At 35.4% G+C, this 16,520-nt stretch overlaps 1 protein-coding gene across 1 annotated transcript in view; it reads left to right on the top strand.

Moving 5' to 3' along the window:
- The window catches only part of adgrl4 (adhesion G protein-coupled receptor L4), a 59,137-nt gene that overhangs the window by 29,886 nt on the left and 12,731 nt on the right, over positions 1-16,520 (top strand). The window contains exons 6-11 of the mRNA XM_088598893.1: positions 3,357-3,536; positions 5,253-5,436; positions 8,610-8,729; positions 9,052-9,257; positions 14,897-15,073; positions 15,684-15,887. Of these exons, the coding sequence (XP_088455019.1) occupies positions 3,357-3,536; positions 5,253-5,436; positions 8,610-8,729; positions 9,052-9,257; positions 14,897-15,073; positions 15,684-15,887 (1,071 nt within the window). The remainder of the gene's footprint in view (positions 1-3,356; positions 3,537-5,252; positions 5,437-8,609; positions 8,730-9,051; positions 9,258-14,896; positions 15,074-15,683; positions 15,888-16,520) is intronic.

Below are 16,520 nucleotides of genomic sequence, written 5' to 3'. Positions count from 1 at the left end.
TTGTTTTTTTCTTTTGTGTCATTATTTATTTTTCTGTACGGTATATCAAAAAGCATTACGCCCACATAAGTCAATAAGATGAGAGTGACAGTGGTTCAAGGAGAACACAGTTGAGAGCATTTCATTGTTTGCTCAGAGTGCAGAACTCTATCTTAGAACATTCCTGGGATGAAATGGAATAAAGAAATAACTGTATCTTCTTTGACTTCACTGAAACCCATACTGTCAGAGGGTTTGGACAATATTGCTCTATCCTTTAAAAATGGAATGGCAATGGAATATATCCCTTACAGAATTAAGCTGAAGTTCTAATGGTTATCATTTTGCAAGTACTGTAAAACTTTTCACTTTACTTATGCTGTATAAACAGGATGTACAGTATATGCAGTGCATTGTTGTTTACCTTAAAATGTAATGTTCTGGAATATACAAATTAATAAAGTCCACAATTTGGGTTATGAAGGATACATCATATTGCATTGATGACATCAATTCAACATAAGGCATAAGCAGAATTAAAAAAAAAACTCTCCCAAAATTCAACCAAAGTATAGCAAAATATCAATAGTGAATGGATAGCTTTGTCTTCATTTAAATGAACAAGCAACAAACATTGTTTTTCTGGGAGGCTCCTATAAATGTTGTCAATTTTTTTCATACTATCTCAGAGCCTGATCATCACATTTGTTTCTGGTTTTCATTCTATATCAGAACTTAATGACTTCATTGAACTATTTATTTTGACAGGAAGTCAAAACAGCTGTGTTTTCCAGATCATAATTATGTGTGAATTGAAAGGTGTCTCAGAAATCTGTACCAATCTGGTTTTCTAGGACTGGAAATGCCTGGTCCCATTTTATTGGACTGAGCTTAGAACTCTAAATAGATCATGACCAACTGGGGGCCTACAAAATATTAAAGAAATTAGCGATGGGTGATATGTCATATGTGTGCATGGTTGTAACAATTAGTACATGTCTGAGAAGACTGGGAAGACAAGGAACACTTTAGAAATGTGTAATGGATTGGAACATCATAGCAGCTGCTTAACGTATAGGAGCAAGGATATCATTCAATTGATACCAGGCTTTTTAAATCTATCCAAAAGTTCTAAAAGTAGCCATATAAATACTTAGCTCACTGAACTAACAAGTTCCTGTGCTTTACAGTAATATGTGATCAACTACTCTCCTCTGCTGGTGATACTGGTGTACTGCACAAAAAATATTTAATAAAAATATCAAGATGTTGAGCTCCTGTACATGGACACAATACTGTAAAATAAAATAAAAAAGTTGAGGAGAAAACAAGACAAATAGAACAAGATTACCAATTAAATGTTAAGAAAATATAAAGACAAATCACAATTAACAATTAATCCTTTTTGGTTTACTACATCACTATTCATCTCCACAATGGATATCTTTCATAAGGGTTTTCACATGGCCACATTGGCTCCACAATTAAAAAAATAGTCTCAGTAGTAACATTAGTCACACACTACATTGCAGTTCGAAAACTGCATGGGGACTTTGAATGACCAAGAAGTCAGGATCTCAATTGAATATTTAATCTGAATGACAGAACAGTTACTGGAGTATGAGAAAATATTCTTATTTAAATAATATTATTTCTCTTATTGGAGAAAATAAGGCTAAATAAAACACACATTCACATAAAGTGAATCTATGAAACTGGAATAGTTATTTCACATGTATACAGGTGAAAATTGTTAATAGCTGCTCAGAGAGAGGATGGTGGAAAATCCTGATGAAGACTGGCAGTCAACCTCATTTTTGCTGAAACAAAGAAAGCCTGTGGCCATACATTAGGCTGCATAGATTATGTTTCAAGCATGAGTGTCCATATTATAGATGACTAGATTCTTTTAGATAAGGTTTTAGATAAGGGTAGTTCCTGATCAGTTCAGAATCCTATGAGATTGATAAAAACAATAGAAAGAAGCAAAAATTAAGGTAATCTGAATTATTTTAAATGTAAATGTATTTTTGTATTGAAACTTCAAACCATGACATAATATTTGACATAATATGTACATAACAATAAACTGAGCAATACTGTTAAATCTGTCACGCATCTGTGGTGTGTTTAAGATCTTAAGAGCATTGCATGCTCTGGATTTTGTCTACAGTATAAAGGTACCACTGAGATGGAAATGTCCAGCAGTAGGCATATCATACCTGAAAGTTTTAATATGATTTATAAAAGAACTAAATGTAAAACATCTAAGATGATCACAGTACTCATAAAAATGGCTGCTTTCCTAGTTAAGAATATTTTCAAAATTCCATAGGAATTTGCTTTAACACAGTTAAATATTACTCTAAAGATAGCCATGTAATATCTTACCAACAATATTTACACATGCACCATCCTGACTTCACTCTTTTAATCAACTTTCAGTTACAAGGTTGTTTTTTTATATTTAATAGGTCATTAGTTAATGCTTGGTCATCCTATCAAGTATAATTAAAATCAGTAAAAGGGTATCCGTTGTTCTATGCACTACTGTGTGCTGTTCATGTGAGGGATTCCGGCAGTGTATTGTCTGTGCCAAATGTCCTGCTTCAAAATCAATACTGCCTGACCCAATCTTTTAAATAATGTATTACTTTCTAAGACTGAAAACACTATTCTTCTTTCCTCCTAACTGTAGCTAAAGTTTACTGTTCAAGTGAATATTAAAGAATAGCTAGTACTAAGCAGAGGACAACTCTTCCCAGTGTTTTACACTGACAGACATTGTTCTAATAATGAAAATTATGTTTTATTAATCGTATCTGTTGGCACCTTGGGGCCAATTAAACTCAAAGCCCTCACTAGAGCAATAGTCTAAATGATTTAAACCTTCATCTTAACCTTTAATCTAGACGTCTTTCATATTGTTAGCATTAATATATGTTTTAAAATGCATAGGGTGCTGTCAGATTCAGGCCTGCGAGTCTATGAGTCCACTAATTGGACTAGGGAGAAGGTAAAAGAGAGAATTTTAATGTATTTATGGAAAATTAGATTTAAAATGTCAATGCAAAGAAAGGAAAAATAGCTGTTACATAGCTTGAAGCAAAATTAATTCTTCCCACTGTTTTTTTTTTAAAAGATATTTTTAAATGGTGATTATTTCCTTTATTATGGGATACTGCTTCTCAGTGTAGAATAATTTCATTTTATTCACAAATGAAAAAACCCTAAATTATTCTTAAGTTGCTTCAAAGTTCTTTTTGCATTTGACAGTGCAATTCATTTTCTTATAAAATCCTCGTTCTTAATAACGTTTTACTTAATGTATTCACATTGCATGCAAGTTGCTAGAAAACTGTTTTTTATGTCTATAGATTAGTAACATCAAAGAACCACAGAGTCTGCTGGAAGAGATAAGGAAACAAACTTCAGGGGACCTGTCACCTGTTGATATGATTTCATATGTGGAGGTCTTATCACGATCAGTTCCATCATTAAGTGTTATGAACGACACTGTAATTGACAAGGAGGCACTTACTAATGCTACTATCAAAGTAAGTTATGACCATTCTTTATTCCTGGGTTCTGTTATGAAAATATATATATATATATTTATCATCAACACCTCAGTATGTAAAATTGGAATACCTGTGGATACAAATTAGCCCATGTCTGAGCATGCCCATTTACATGAAAATATGTGTCAGGTCATGATTCCTTGACATATGATAGACTGTATGTTTGATAAAAAAAAATCATTAACCACAGTGCTACAGTGTATAGCTTTTGTTTGTTTAAACTCAGTCAAATCAAATGGACTTTCGTATTACTGTTTAAGATGTAAGTGAAATTAAAATGCAAAAATATGATATAAACCATTAAATGTTTAATTTCTAGAAAAATACTCTAACCCTCAATATTTATTGATCATATTTCAAGTCAGTGGAGCATGTGGAAGTAGTCATAAGGTTGCTGCCCTAAAAAAGGAAAAGCAAAGAGACATGAATCTAATAGTATAACTTCATATTAAGGGTATCAAATTGAATTAATAATCATTTAACATATTGAATATACTTCCAAAGTTAATAATTCATAGATTATTTCTGAACATTATTAATGGTGATCAAAACTAAGGAACCATTTAGCTTTGCTCATTTTCCATGGAAAGAAAAAAAAATATTGGGTTAGTTTCTTCCAAAAAGTATTATTACTCTACAAATTCTAAACATTTTCCTCTTTGTAAGTACAAGACTTCCTCTAATGAGTTTGTGATTAACCTTTAACCTTCCTTGAGGTTACATATCAGTCAGGACAGGTTAAGTCTTTTGTCTTTGTTTGTCAGGTAATTTTAAATGTACTGTTTGCTCTATTTTGGCCTGAAAAAATGTTGATAAGGCAAAGTAGCACCTTTGTCATTGCATTTCTAATCAGGCAATGCATCAAAGGTGGATGTCCCAGTTTATTTGTTTTTTTTAAATGTTTTAATATAAGAAGCAGGCATTGAAGATTTGCGGTATTTAAGGAATTGATAAAGGTGAAAGCTAAAGTAAAATCTGGACAATATAATCACACTACTTTTATCTTAGATATTAGATATTCTATACTTTATTTTATATTTCTATGTACAATAAGCGAAATGTAACACTGAAATAATTTAAATTAAACCAATATGTAAAATATAAGCAAAATGTAATAAAATATAATTACAATTTCCATACAGTCAAGTTTTACAAATTAGATTTACCAATGCTGTTTACTCAAGGAAACTGCAGAAAGCTATTAAGCATAGTTCAATTTAATTGTTTTTACACTGCTCCTTTAAATTAGCTTTTTTTGTTGTGATTCACATCCAGTTTGGAAGATAAATGCCATCTGTGTAATAGTCTATTTGCCCTACCTGGAATTTAAGTGAATTTTAGTGATAATTAGATCTATATCTAATAGCCTGTTTTAAATGCTTTTAAAAATATATATATTTTTACAGTGAACAAAACATTTTCTGAGCTTCGACTAGAAGATGTAAGCAACATAAAGAAAAAAATCCTGCTAATTTAAGCAACAGAGTATTAGACAGCTGATTGCTCATTTAGGAAAGTTGACAACAAACTAGTGTTACCAAACTAATAGTGAATGGGCTCAAGCTCATAAAATACAAGATTTTTGGCAAGGGTACATTTTCCATTTTATACCAAGAACCATTTATTGTACATACAAGTCAACATCCAAAGATAATGGGTATAAACTGAAAATATATCTTAATGTTTTTACAGGATTTTGTAAATACAGTAAACAATCTTGTTGAAAGGGATGAATTAGTGGCATGGAACAGGATCAATACAGAAGACAGAAAAAAGACTGTTACAAAACTGCTGCATACTGTGGAAGAAGCAACCCTGAATATTTCTCAAAATTTCAAAAAAGCAACCGAGATGGAAGTCAATGCAAGTGACATTGGTAAGAAAACTAGATTAGAAGCTTTTCAGCTGTCAGAAAAACTTTAAATAATAGATGAACTTGAAAAACAAGCAAACTCAAAATATTTTCTCCAGGGGTATATCCAAAAGTCGAGTATTTTGGTCTGGTTATATTAAAAGTAAAGCAGTAACCTTTGACGATGTTTGAACTCCTTTCTCTGTTATATACTATTTTTGTTGCTATTAAATAAAAATGAATGTTTCAGGAAATTTTGTTTTTCTAATACCTGCCTCACACAATAAAGCTTAGATTTTGATTGTGTTTTCCAAATAAAAAACTAAATAAGAGGAAAAAGTAATGGAGCAAAAATAATTCCTTACATATGTGCACCAGTATCTTGCAAAGCATATGAGAAAAAAATAGAAAACAACAATTTTCCATTAAATATTAACTCAAACGTTTACTAAAATCATAACTAAATTACAGTTGACTCTGTTGAAATATTAATAAATGCTAAATTAAATATACTATCTACAGTCTTATTATCAAGTTTAAGGAAATTTATATTTGATCTACACCTCCAATTAATTGTTGCGGTGCAGATATGAATAGATTTTTTTTTATTATTTTTTAAATACAACTTTAAAATATTTTTATTTCCCTCCATTTCTGAAGCTACCATTTACAGTAGTAATCACAGAAGGAATGAGGACACATGTATCCTTTCTCCAAGTCACCTGCTTTTTTCTTGGTATTATCAACTTAGAACAGAGAGAGTCCTTAAGAACTGATAAGAGTGCAAGTTCACTGAGATCCTGAGACCCACACAGGACAGCAAGCTCATGACACTAACTACAGTACCTCAGGTCCTCCTAACTACAAAGCTTTTAGCCAGTTCTGCACTTCTTTCACTGAGACTGAGCAAATTTAGACATAGCAAATTTGGAATATCCAACCAAATAGATGCTATACTATTTCTGATAAGTTTTATTTTTTTTAAGAAAATGGTGTGGTGTGACACATTTCTTTGTCCAATTGCAAATATTTGAATATTCTAGTCGGACAGCATTCTAGTCGGACAGCACAGTGGCATGGCAGTTAGCTACGCTACATCACAGCTCTTGGATGTTGTGTTAGATTCTGAACTAGAATGGAACATTTGTATAAAGTTTGCATATTCTACCTAACCTGGCTATATTAACAGAAGTTTCTAAACTTTCTGTGTGTCTCTTTCCCAGGGTGTAGTAGTTCACCTTTGTAGAGTGGAAGGCTGCCATGACCCAAGTAGTTTTTGGTCACAAAAATAAAAAATACAAGTACAGAAATACAAAAAAGTCAAATCATTTTTAATTGTTATGTTAATTTCAGGATCTTTTAATGTTCACTAGCCATGATAGCATTACTAATTCAACGTAAGCATCTAATCACCATCCTTTCATTCCAACTAAAAAATGTCAGGAAAAAAGATGTACAGCTATGTATATAAGGAAAATATTTTTGTGATCACTGTAGATTGCTGTCAAGAATTTCTATTCAATCAATTTGATTTATCAAATATATATGGTCTTTACGTATTTCTCCTTTGTTTCAACAAACAAATATTTGGTCCTAAATCAAAATCTAATGGACTAGTTTTTTTCCTCATGGACCAATTATGAGGGTGCATAAGTTTCTACTGTTTGAGGAGGACTACTTCCATTCCATAATAAATAATTGTTGTTTTCTTTCACTACAAATAATATTCATTCTAGAATTCTCCAGAACCATACTCTCAAATACATGCTGCATGATCTTTTAAACTAATTTTAGGGTAAAATTGTGTTTGATAAAGAAAACTACATGAAAAATTCCACAATAAACATTTGCAAAAAAGACAATTATTATTAATTACATTTAAAGTAGTTATGCTCCGTAAGTCAAAATCCAACTTTTTTCTCAAAATTGCAAAAGGAGTTCCATGTCAGAAATTTACCTCAGACTCATCTTAATGCAATACATGTCTGTTTCTCAGCTGGGGATGTATGTCAGTGAGGTTCAACTTAGTCTTCAAGATTCAGCCTTGCACATTTCGATATTTTGATAGCTGTCAGTGCTGAAAATCCAACTTCACAAAGATATGTTGTTGCAAAATGAAGGACTATAGTGGTTCATCAGAAAGTGCTGGATATTCAGTTTGGACAGATTCCCAGATTTCTTCTAAGTGAAAAGAGCTGAAATGGAGCTGCAGTGCTTTTGCTTTGTCACAGGAAAGGTCAGTTAGGACCCCATGTTGATATACAGTGAGGTGGCTTTGTGTCTCTACTGGAACAGCAAAAGAATTCCAAACCTAGTAATGTTCAGAGAAGTGTTCTGTCTGGAGGTTTGGAAAATAGGGAAAGAGCTTTCCTTTTTTAAGATGCTGGAGAACAGTCTTTATTGATGGTGAATAGTAAGAGCACTAACATTAGATTTTATTCAGTTTTCACATGCTCTAACTGTGTGAATGTTGCTAGGTTATAGACCGATAAAACATGTTCATCATATTTTAATAATAATAACTTGACATAACATACGGTACTGCAACATTCCTGCTTTTAGTATTAGTTCTATACAATATACAAAATTACATGGTTATTTATATATATTATATATATACAGTATATATGATTGTTATTAACTGGTTTTCTTTACAATTGCTGTGAACTTAATTGTGCATATAGGCAACATGAGACTACAGTAGGTCTGTTTATTGTTGGACCTTGGCCCAGCAAAAAGTTTTTGCATGGAGTGTAGATAGAAGAGCTCTACAAATGAAGAAAAAAAACACAATTAGATCATGACTAAGAACTACAGTATGTACTGCATAGTCATGTGTATATTGAGAATAGCCCTGTGTGTAAGCTTAAGTATTGTGATAATGGATTGCATTGTTCCCTTGTACCATTTTTTGAGTCAAGTTTATTTCTGCACTATTACTAATGAGACTAAGGTCTCATTTGTTGCAAAACTGTGACTGTCATTTCTAACAGGTTTTTGATGGAACTACATGGTTGATGATCAAGCATACTTGATATGTACAGATGATGATACATCCCCTGATTTATGTTTAATTATGGTGATTTAATTATAGTGGTTTAATTGTGTAATTATGGTGATTCTTGAAATACTGGGTTTCAATTTAAATAAATGTTTACACTGCTCTAAATTACATTTTGTTTTAATTTTGTTTACAGCCCTTAAACTGTACATCTTTGATACCCAACAAATAAAAAGTAATGTTAGTGCAAATGCTAACATAGAAGGGGATTTCATTGCACTTACCCAAAAGTATGATAAAGACATTGATACGAATGGTAAGTTTATCCAAATTATATGACATAAGTTAACAAAATAATTGTCAGAAATAGGTTGAGAAAGTACATATGCTGGTGTAAATAAAATTGCAATATGATCATTTAAATTATAATTTAAATAAATTATATCAGTAAAAATAATAAAATAATTAAGGAAATCTATGTATTTTCAAAGCTTTAGAAGTAGGTTGACAATTATTTATTTCTTCCTCATGCTGTTGGTATGAGTTTCTTTTGTTTCATGTTATTCTTGCTAAAAGGTTTTTATATTGATTACACAAAGGCAAGCAGTATATAACTGGGATTTATTTTCTTTTATTAGGCAGTGTTTCTATTGTTTTTCTCCGGTACGACAGCATTCGTGTTCTTCTGGAAACAAATAACGTTCTGGTGGAAACAGACAACTCCCAGGCAATAGAAACATCAGATTTTACTGTGAACTCTCAAGTCGTGGCAGCAGCCATCAAAGCACACCCACCACAAACCTACCAGCTTGACCAAGTTACATTTATACTTAAACATATTGAGGTAAAGTTCCTGTATGTTGTTGAGAAATTTTTATACTTCAAGTATAATGCAAGGAAAGGCATATGTATTCCATAATACTTTGACATAAAACATTTTCAAGAGTTTGCATATGAATATCAAAAAGCAATTTCAAATTTGTCCCATACATATACTGTATATATTGTGGTGTCTCCTGGGGAAACGTTTATGTAAATGAGATAAAATTACTCACACCACACTTTTCTTTATCTTCGCGGAGTTTCTTCCGTTCGAGAATCTCCCAAATCCAGTCCGTAATTTGTTCTCTTAATCCTGATCCTATCTGAGTTCCAAAATCCGTAAAATAACACCAGTCCGCACCGTATCCAATCCACAATCCACAGTCTGAAAACCGTAATCCATATGTCCTTTTAATAGTCCTTTATTCTTTAATCCGAATCTTTAACACAATCCTAATTCCTCTCTCTCCTCCAAACCACATTCACCTTATCGACTTCCGCACTGGTTCACTGTTTCCAGGGCATTTATATTTTGGTTCCTGATGAGGCTCAGCTGTGTCTGGTTGTTCTTCTGGATAGACCTTTTCCATATGCGGATCTTCTTGGTGGCCATTTCGCTCAGGTCTATGTCGAGTATATTAAGCATGTCATTCCGAAAATAGCGGTTCTGAATGACCCTTCCCTGGTCATTTTACATTCCCTCCCCCTGAGATCAGCCCCGTCCTTGGGCTGTCTAGAAAAAAATAAACAATACATTCGGGAGAGGGCATCTATATTACCTTGTTTCTTTCCGGGTCTATACACTGTTCGGAACTGAAACCTTTGAAGACTAAGGCCCCATCGGGTGATTTGATCGTTTTTGTCCATATTTTTCAACATCCAGGTTAACGGCGCATGATCCGTATACAATACAAACTGTCTTCCAAATAAATAATATCTTAAATAGTCGAGGGCCCATTTTATGGCGAGACATTCTTTTTCTATCATGGAATAATGTTTCTCCGCAGGGTTTAACTTACGGCTAATATATATAATAGGGTGCTCCAGTCCATCAATTTCTTGTGACAGTATGGCTCCAACCCCAGTGTCGGAAGCATCTATTTGTACCATGAATGTCTTGTTAAAGTCAGGCACCTGTAAGACCGGTTGAGAAGATAAAGTTGCTTTTAAGTCCTGAAAGGCCCTCTCTTCCATTTCTGTCCATTTTATATTTTCAGGACAGTTTGTTTTTGTCAAGTCGTGCAGGGGGGCAGCAATGGAGGCAAATCCTGGAATGAAACCCCGATAATAACTCGCAAGTTCTAAAAACGATCGTATCTGCTTTTTTGTGGATGGTTTAGGCCAGTTTTTAATTAACTACACTTTTTGATCTTGATCTTGGGGCATGATAATTTCTCTCCCAATCGTATAGCCAAGATAATATGCTTCCCGGGCCCCAGACAACATTTATTGGAATTGGCTGTTAATCCTACTTCTTGCAAAGCTCCCATTACTGCTTCCAGGTGTTGCAAGTGTTGTTCCCATGCCGTACTATGGATCACAACGTCATCTAAGTAGGCAGCCGCAAAATCACATTATGGTCTAAGTATCCGGTCCATTAATCGTTTAAAAGTAGCCGGAGCTCCGTGTAAACCAAACGGTAGGACCCGATACTGGTACAGCCCCTCAGGGCCAGCGGCACTTGCCAATATCTCTTCGTAAGATCCAGCGTACTGATATATCGGGCGTTACCTAATTGCTCGATTAACTCATCGATACGAGGCATAGGGTACACGTCAAACAGCAAGATCTCATTTAACCTTTTAAAATTGTCGCAGAACCTAATAGTTCTGTCCAGCTTGGGTATCAATACTATTGGACTAGCCCACTCGCTATGGGATTCCTCTACTATTCCCATTCCTAACATTTTTTCTACCTCTTCTTTAATTAATTTCCTTTTGGCTTCCGGTATTCGATAGAGGGGGCAGCCTTACACTTTTCCCTGGTGCAGTGATGATTTTATGTTGGATGAGGTGGATTCGACCCGGTGTACGGGAAAAAAACATCTTTGTTCTACGATAGGAATTCTTGTAATTCCTGTTTCTGTGATGGAGCCAGGTCCCCCAAGGCTACAGCACCAGTTTCTTCTTCCAAAGGGTCAGGGGAGAAGTGGGTGAGCAGAACTTCTGCACCATGCCATTTCTTTAATAAATTGATATGGTATGATGCTGACGCCGTTTGTCATGCTGCTTGACTTTATAGTTGACCGGACCCACCTTTTCCACCACCTCATAACGCCCCTGCCAGGAGGCCAGGAACTTACATTCCGGGGTCGGAACCAATACCAATATTTGTCCCCAGGCTGAAATTCTCATGCCATAGCCCCCATATAGTTAATCTGCTTTTGTTGGGCCTGGGCTTTTTCCAGGTTTTCTTTCACAATGGGAACAACAATGTTGATTCTTTCTCTCATTTGTTCGACATGTTCGATGACCGTCTGTAAAGGTGAAGGTTTAAGTTCCCAAGATTCTTTAATCAGATCTAATAGCCCCCGTGGTTTCCAAGCGTACAGAAACTCAAAGGGAGAAAACCCGGTCGAGGCCTGCAGTACTTCTCGAATTGTAAACATTAGATAAGGGAGCAGTTGATCCCAATTTTTACAGTCCTTTTGCATGGCCTTACTCAGCATGCTTTTCAGGGTCTTATTAAAGCGCTCCACTAGTCTGTCTTTTTGTGGGTGATATACCGAGGTTCTGATTTGATGGATACCCAGTAGTTTACTTAAGTCTCGCATGACTTTGGACATAAAAGGAGTTCCCTGATCTGTTAAGATCTCCTTAGGGATTCCCACCCTAGAGAAAACTTGTACTAGCTCCCTAGCTATATTTTTGGCTGTGACCGCTCTCACGAAATTGCTTTGGGGTACCTCGTGGCGTAGTCCACTATCACCAGTGTATACTGATGTCCTTTGGTGGTTTTGATCAGGGGTCCAACTATATCCATTCAAATCCTTTCAAAAGGGGTTTCAATAATTGGGAGGGGAATCAAAGGATTCCTATAATAAGGTTGCGGGGCAGTTCTCTGACACTCTGGACACCCCCGACAATATCTCTCAATGGCCTTATATATTCCTGGCCAAAAGAACCAAGCGAGCAGTCTCTCAACTATCTTCTTCACCCCCAGGTGTCCTCCCAGGAGGTGGCTATGGGCCAATTTGAGGAGCTTCATCTGGTTGGCCCGGGGAATTAGGAGTTGTTCCACTTCTTCTTGATCCCTCCTCTGCACCTGATATAGGAGGTTGTTTTTCACCATGAAATAAGGGTAACTAAGGGCACCATTATTACACAACTTCCCCTCGATTTTTCTCAGATGTCCACATGCATGTCTCAAATTTCTGTCTTCCAACTGGGTTGTACCGAACCTACCTCGATGTTCTGGTGGCTCCCAGTTCTGTATATCCATATTCAGTAATTCATCTCCCAGTGTGGGGCCTTCTTCCTGTGGGTCTGCTTCTCCAAGGGAATCTACAGCGTTGTTGACAGTGTCTCCAAGACACGGGAGTGGACTTCATCTATCTGCCTGAACATTACTCCAAATTTGGAGAAATTAGGGACAATCTCGTCCCAACACCACAGGGTAAGGCAATTGCTCAACCACCCCTACAATTAATTTTTATGTTCCCCTTTCAGTAGAAATGTTAATTTCCGACGGCAGATATACCTTTGTGTCCCTGTGAATGCAAGTAATAGGGATCCCCTGCATTTCCCTGATCTACGTTTCTTCGGGTAGTACTGTAGGGGTCACCAGGGTCACCATACTTACCGAGTCCAACAAGTTCTCGACATGTCCTCCCCTTATATTAATTTTAGTAACATGGGGATCCTCACAGGTCAGGATGCTGGCCGTTAGGTAGTTACACCTTGCTTCATCTCTGGTGTCCACTTGCCGGGGTTCAGACCGGCTGGGACAATTTCTGGCTACATGCTCCTCTTCATGACAATTATAGCATCGACAAGTTGCTTCCCATGGTCGGGGTCTCTGATCCGACTTTTCTTGAAGGGATTTCTTAAATTGTGGAGGGCCTTGATAATCACTGTACTTTAACGAACGGTACTTCATTTCAGTTTCAGAACTCTTGGGGTTTCTCCTCTCCTCAATCAAAGGCCTCAGTGACATGCTGTCTGTCCACTACGTCAATTGCCTGGTCCAGTGTCTGGGGATCCCCACCACTCACTTTCCTTTTCAGGTGTACAGGCAGACTCCCCACAAAGTGATCCAACACAACTCTTTCTATCACTTGTCCTGAATTAAGTTGTTCAGGCTGGAGCCATTTCTTTGTCAGATGTACCAGGTCAAACATTTGAGATCTAGTGGGCTTGTCCATTTGATATTTCCAGTTATGGAACCGGACTGCTCGTATCTCCATTGTTACCCCTAATCTCACCAAGATCTCCCTTTTTTGAGTCTCATAGTTCTCAGCATCCTCTTCTTTTAAATCATAATAGGCCTTTTGGGCTTCTCCAATTAAGTAAGACGCTACTCTTCCTGCCCATTGCTCTCTGGCCATCCATTTCTAGTTGCAGTTCTTTCAAACGTGGTTAAATAAGCTTCCATATCATCAAGTCTGTCTGATTTTCTCCCTTAATCTTTGTATTTCTTCCCTCAGCAATTTCTGTTTCTCTATAATTCAGTGATTAGTTTCAGTTTGAATCTTATTTGCCTCCTGTTGCACTTGGATAGCTTCTTGCTGTCCTTTTAAAGCCTGAAACTGGGTGGGGGTGGCTTGGGACAATTGATGTATTAACTGCCCTATTATTTTGTTTTGTTTTTTAAGAGAGATCACACACGCAAAATGAAACCCACAAAAAAAATGCTTAATTTCCACAATTCTTAGTCCTGAGCAGCATTGCCCGCATCCTCCAACAATTGTGGTGTCTCCGGGGGGAAACATTTATGTAAATGAGATACAATTACTCACACCACACTTTTCTTTATCTTCGCGGAGTTTCTTCCATCTGAATATCTTCCAAATCCAGTCTGTAATTTATTCTCTTAATCCTGATCCTATCTGAGTTCCAAAGTCCGTAAAATAACACCAGTCCACGCCGTATCCAATCCACAATCCACAATCTGAAAACCATAATCCGTATCTCCTTTCAATAGTCCATTATTCTTTAATCCAATCTTTAACACAATCCCAATTCCTCTCTCTCCTCCAAACCACATTCACCTTATCGACTTCCGAGCTGGTTCACTGTTTCCTGGACATTTATATTTTGGTTCCTGATGAGGCTCAGCTGTGTCTCGTTGTTCTTCTGGATAGACCTTTTCCAAATGTGGGTCTTCCTGGTGGCCATTTTGCTCAGGTCTATGTCAAGTATATTAAGCATGTCACTCCGAAAGTAGCTGTTATGAAGGACCCTTCCCCTGGTCATCTTACAATATATGTTGCATATAGTTAACACAACAGCTGGTATATACTGTACTGTAGAATTAGGAACATTTTAATGAAGTGTCTTGATGTACTGTGCATACAGTAGCATTATTTATTTTTTACAGTGACATATCCAGTATTTTTGTTCAGTCAGTTTTTGTTTTCATCAGACATGAAGTATGATTGTATGTTTTTTCTCTAAAGATTGCTTCCACTAGCAGATATTTTATGATGATTATCTTTTATAGCCTATTAATCCAGACACTGTCACAAAATGTGCTTTTTGGAAGTACTCTCCAGTGAATATGAAAGGACTTTGGTCCACAGAGGGCTGTGAACGTAATCATGGCAATGTTACTCATACTGGATGCCGGTGTGATCATCTGACTCATTTTGCTATTCTAATGTCTTCTGGACGAACTAATGTAAGTAGAAGTTATTCCGTTTTTGTATATAAAATCTGATCACTACTGGTATAATATGGATCACTATATGGATTACTGGCTTTCATTATATGGTAATTTGTTATTAATACATCATCTTTTAAGTACTGATTTTATAGTATGAAAGGTAAATTTGATCAACACAAATATTTTTTTTTTCAATTGTGTTTTAGACAGACATGTTTTAGTGAATTAAATGTTGCATGAAATCACATGATCTGTATCCAGTTAGTTCTCAATGTTCTGACATAAAGTTGAAATTTAATTTAAATGCTTCTCCAAATTTAAGAAGTGTTGTTTATATAGATTTCATTTAAAATATCCTCAGACAGATTTATCTTTATGTATCTTTATACTGATTTCCAGTATAGTTCACTGGTAGATTGTACGGCACTGAATTGTTACCAAGAAAAATATTTTTTCAGCATTGTTTTAAAAAGCAGGAATGTATTAAATCACCAGCCTAGAAAATGTAAGAACACTGAGATCTGCACATCATTTCTGTTATACATTGACCATTATTTTGCTCATTGACTAATCTGATTAATTTAACTGATCCCTAATTATTTTATTTTGACTTATATTTTGGTAGCTGTTGGCCCACTCTAATATCCTTAAAAGAATCACACAGCTGGGAATAATAATATCACTGGTCTGCCTGTCCATGTGCATTTTTACCTTTTGGTTCTTCAGTGAAATACAGAGCACCAGGACCACAATTCATAAAAATCTCTGCTGCAGTCTCTTCATGGCAGAATTCATCTTTCTAATAGGAATTAATATGAACACCAACAAAGTAAGTACTTGAGTGCTGTCAAATGCCTTACTTCCATCCACTTTTCAAAACAACCCTGACCTGCACTGCTATAGTCAGAAATTGTATTTTTCTTTAAGCGGTGTTATTGCCAGGTGGGAGGTCAGGAGTAGTCTTTTAAGCGCTTCAGTCAAATTTCAAATAAACAAAAAATTTCAAGAACATTGGGCACTATATTAGAAATGTAATTCAGTAGTTAAGTTGATATAGTTCGAGGCTTGAGAACTCATTTTTTATTAGTAAATCTACTGAGTCATTAATTATTTTCATTATTTAGCATCTCAAGCACTGCTAATGAAAGCTATGTATTCTAATATATACAATATAACTGAAAGTGTTAATTTGTAACTGGATTCATTTTGAGGTTTATTTATTTTCACCATGCATTTATAATGAGAGCTGCAATGCAAGAAATTATCAATTAATTAAAATAGATAGATACACAAGTTAAATTTTAATTTATCATTAAGTTGTTTATATTGAGTATCCAAATATTTTTTTTCTCCACTCACTCCTTAATTCATTTTCATATACCCAATTATCACTTCATCTCAACACTGCAATCCAATGTCTTTCTCTTTCAATTACTAGTGAGTCCCATTTTTCAGCAAGCAA

This window comes from Lepisosteus platostomus, chromosome 11, assembly GCF_059453375.1.
Source record: "Lepisosteus platostomus isolate fLepPlt1 chromosome 11, fLepPlt1.hap1, whole genome shotgun sequence".
Lineage (NCBI taxonomy): Eukaryota > Metazoa > Chordata > Actinopteri > Semionotiformes > Lepisosteidae > Lepisosteus > Lepisosteus platostomus.
This window is presented reverse-complemented; position numbering and strand designations above follow the sequence as displayed.